The sequence below is a fragment of the Gobio gobio genome (assembly GCF_949357685.1).
Source record: "Gobio gobio genome assembly, chromosome: 24".
Taxonomy (NCBI): domain Eukaryota; kingdom Metazoa; phylum Chordata; class Actinopteri; order Cypriniformes; family Gobionidae; genus Gobio; species Gobio gobio.
Genome location: NC_137120.1, coordinates 1,121,753 through 1,124,252, shown reverse-complemented (window position 1 = coordinate 1,124,252; position 2,500 = coordinate 1,121,753). Strand labels below are relative to the sequence as shown.

Here is a 2,500-nt window from a genome sequence, read left to right as displayed (position 1 = left end):
GCTCATTAATGTATATTTACTTCTTTCAAGTAATAAAGTATTCTGGTAAGTTTATAATATGTCATTGTAAACACATACGGGTGAGGGTTTGAATGCGGGTCGCCATGTTGCCCCTCCATCTTGAAAGTACATTAGCCAAAGAGGGACATTCCCGTAAACTCAAGCTTGGCCTTTGGCGTTTTAACACTCGATGGCTCCATGACGAATGTGGACGAGGTCGAACTGGAAGCCATGTTAATCTTGGACTAAATCAGCCACCGTAGGAGTTAAAACGAAATCGGAATTGAGAGGAACAGAAACTAATATTCACTGGATGGTCATTTACCAGTTCACCACTAGATGGAGGAAAATATCACACAGTGGAGCTTTAAAGCTTTACAGCAGAAGAACACGCGTGTACGGTCTAACAAACGGGTTTTGGTCTAAACGGCTCATTTTACCCTTCATGACGACTGTTTGTGTGTGTGTGTGTGTGTGTGTGTGTGTGTGTGTAGGGGGGGGTTGGGATTATATGAGGGGGGGGTATTCTATAACTCCGTTTAAATTATATTAAGCCTTAAAGTTCTGCATAATTAAGGGTGTGGTCACTTGAGTGACAGGTGGATCACTGCTATGATTGAGCTAGGTGGGCGTGGTTTCAGGCATCTTAGCTCCGCCCATGTCCCGCCTCTTTGCCCATCTTCAGTTATCCGGGAGTGACGCTCTGCCAAGATGGCCGACGGCCGCCTTCGCCCACTTTAGACTTCAAAACTGCTCTTGAGAAACCTGCGGGTCTATACTTTTAATATTGTTCTCGATGAGTTTTGCTTCCATGACGAGTGAAACAAATGTATATAATCTTGGTTCTATTAACTATGAATAAATTAGATATGGAAAAAATCTCTACAGGGCTCTCAAGTCTCACGCATTGGGTGTGAGACATACGCATTTCAACTCTTTTACACGCCACACCTTGTATTCTCGCGCAGAGGAATGTCCAGGATCATGCCCACCAAACTGCGCCGCTATTGGAGGAATCCAGTGAGTTCCACATGAGTTCAGAAGACCTGCCTCTCACCAGCCAATCAAAGCAAAAACACAGCTACCAAACAGCCAATCAGAATATAGCATCGCTGTATCCGGGTAAGATTTAGATATTCCCGCAACAACAACGTTTACATTCTGCCACCTACTGGTGGTTTAGTTTAGTGTTTTCTTTCCAACATTTCTTAATTGTATATTCAAAAATATTCTTATTCAAAAATATTTCAAACAATCTCATAACATTTTTCAGTGTAAATGTTTATATTTGATTGGTAACAGCCCAACGGTGTCTTATTTATAGATCAAATTTAAGAATATAAAATGAAAGCTGAAGCATAGCCTATATTTAATAAGATTATGGGAAAATGCACTTCATAAAAGGTAAAAATATCAAAGATATGCAGATTTAAATATGTCAAAGCTGATTGAACACTGGTGAGAATATTACTTCAGAATAAATTATATTTACAACACAGTAAATTCTGGAGAAAAAAAATATTCCAAATTATTATGGATTATTAATTTGCCTCTTCCCTGACATCTTTCTTTGAAATAGAGAAATGCAAGAATTAATACTACACACACACACACACACACACACACACACACACACACACACACACACACACACACACACACACACACACACACACACACACACACACACACACACACACACACACACACACACACACACACAACAGTTAAATTAAATATAAAAAAAAAATATTTATTTATTTATTTATACAAATTAGTGTCATTTTTCAGATCAGAACCTCGTCTCCACCCAATCTCACTCTGAACTCAGTTCAAAACTTGAGAGCCTGTCTCTATATGAAAAATATGAAATCATAAATCAATGAGAAATTTATTTTGTTTATTTGTAAATTTGTTTGATTATAAGAAGAAAAGAAAACCTTGTGGAGTTCATAAGACCAGGAACTTGTTTCTATAAAATAAAACGCGTTTGTTTTGTCGTCCGATGACTCGGCATCGCGGCCGATGTGACGTCACACATTATCGTGAGAGCGCGGTCACGCCGCGCGCCGCTCCTCGCGCACCAGCCTTCCCTCAACTGAATAAAATAATGCGGTTTTATTCATGAACTCGGCTGAATGTACAGTGTATATAGTTTGTAGGGCTGATAGAGAGTTCTGTGCCGGTAAATCCCGCGTCTCGCTCGTGACTGATTCCAGAGTTGACCCGCGAGTCCGTCTGCCTGACCTGTGATGGAGTTATTCTGTCACGAAAGTGTCGAACTGGACTCGAGCTCACAGGTGAAGAGCCCCAGGCCGATCCGGGCGTTCCGAGACGCGGTTCTGACCGGAGACACGCGGGTCCGGCTCAACCTGCTGAGCTCGGAGAGGCCGAACATCATTAAACCCGGTACCGAACAGACCGACGTCCAGCCGTACATGCGCAGAATCCTGACTGGGTGGATGCTACAGGTGAGTAAACATCCTAACTCGAACCTTAC

The 2,500-nt window shown here is 41.8% G+C and overlaps 1 protein-coding gene across 1 annotated transcript in view; it reads left to right on the top strand.

Annotated features, from left to right (window-relative positions):
* Window positions 1-2,252: 2,252 nt before the first annotated feature.
* Window positions 2,253-2,500, top strand: part of ccnd3 (cyclin D3) — a gene marked incomplete at both ends in the record, with an annotated part of 15,107 nt that continues 14,859 nt past the window's right edge. The window contains one exon of the mRNA XM_079807980.1: window positions 2,253-2,471. Coding sequence (XP_079664106.1) covers window positions 2,253-2,471 — 219 coding nt within the window. The remainder of the gene's footprint in view (window positions 2,472-2,500) is intronic.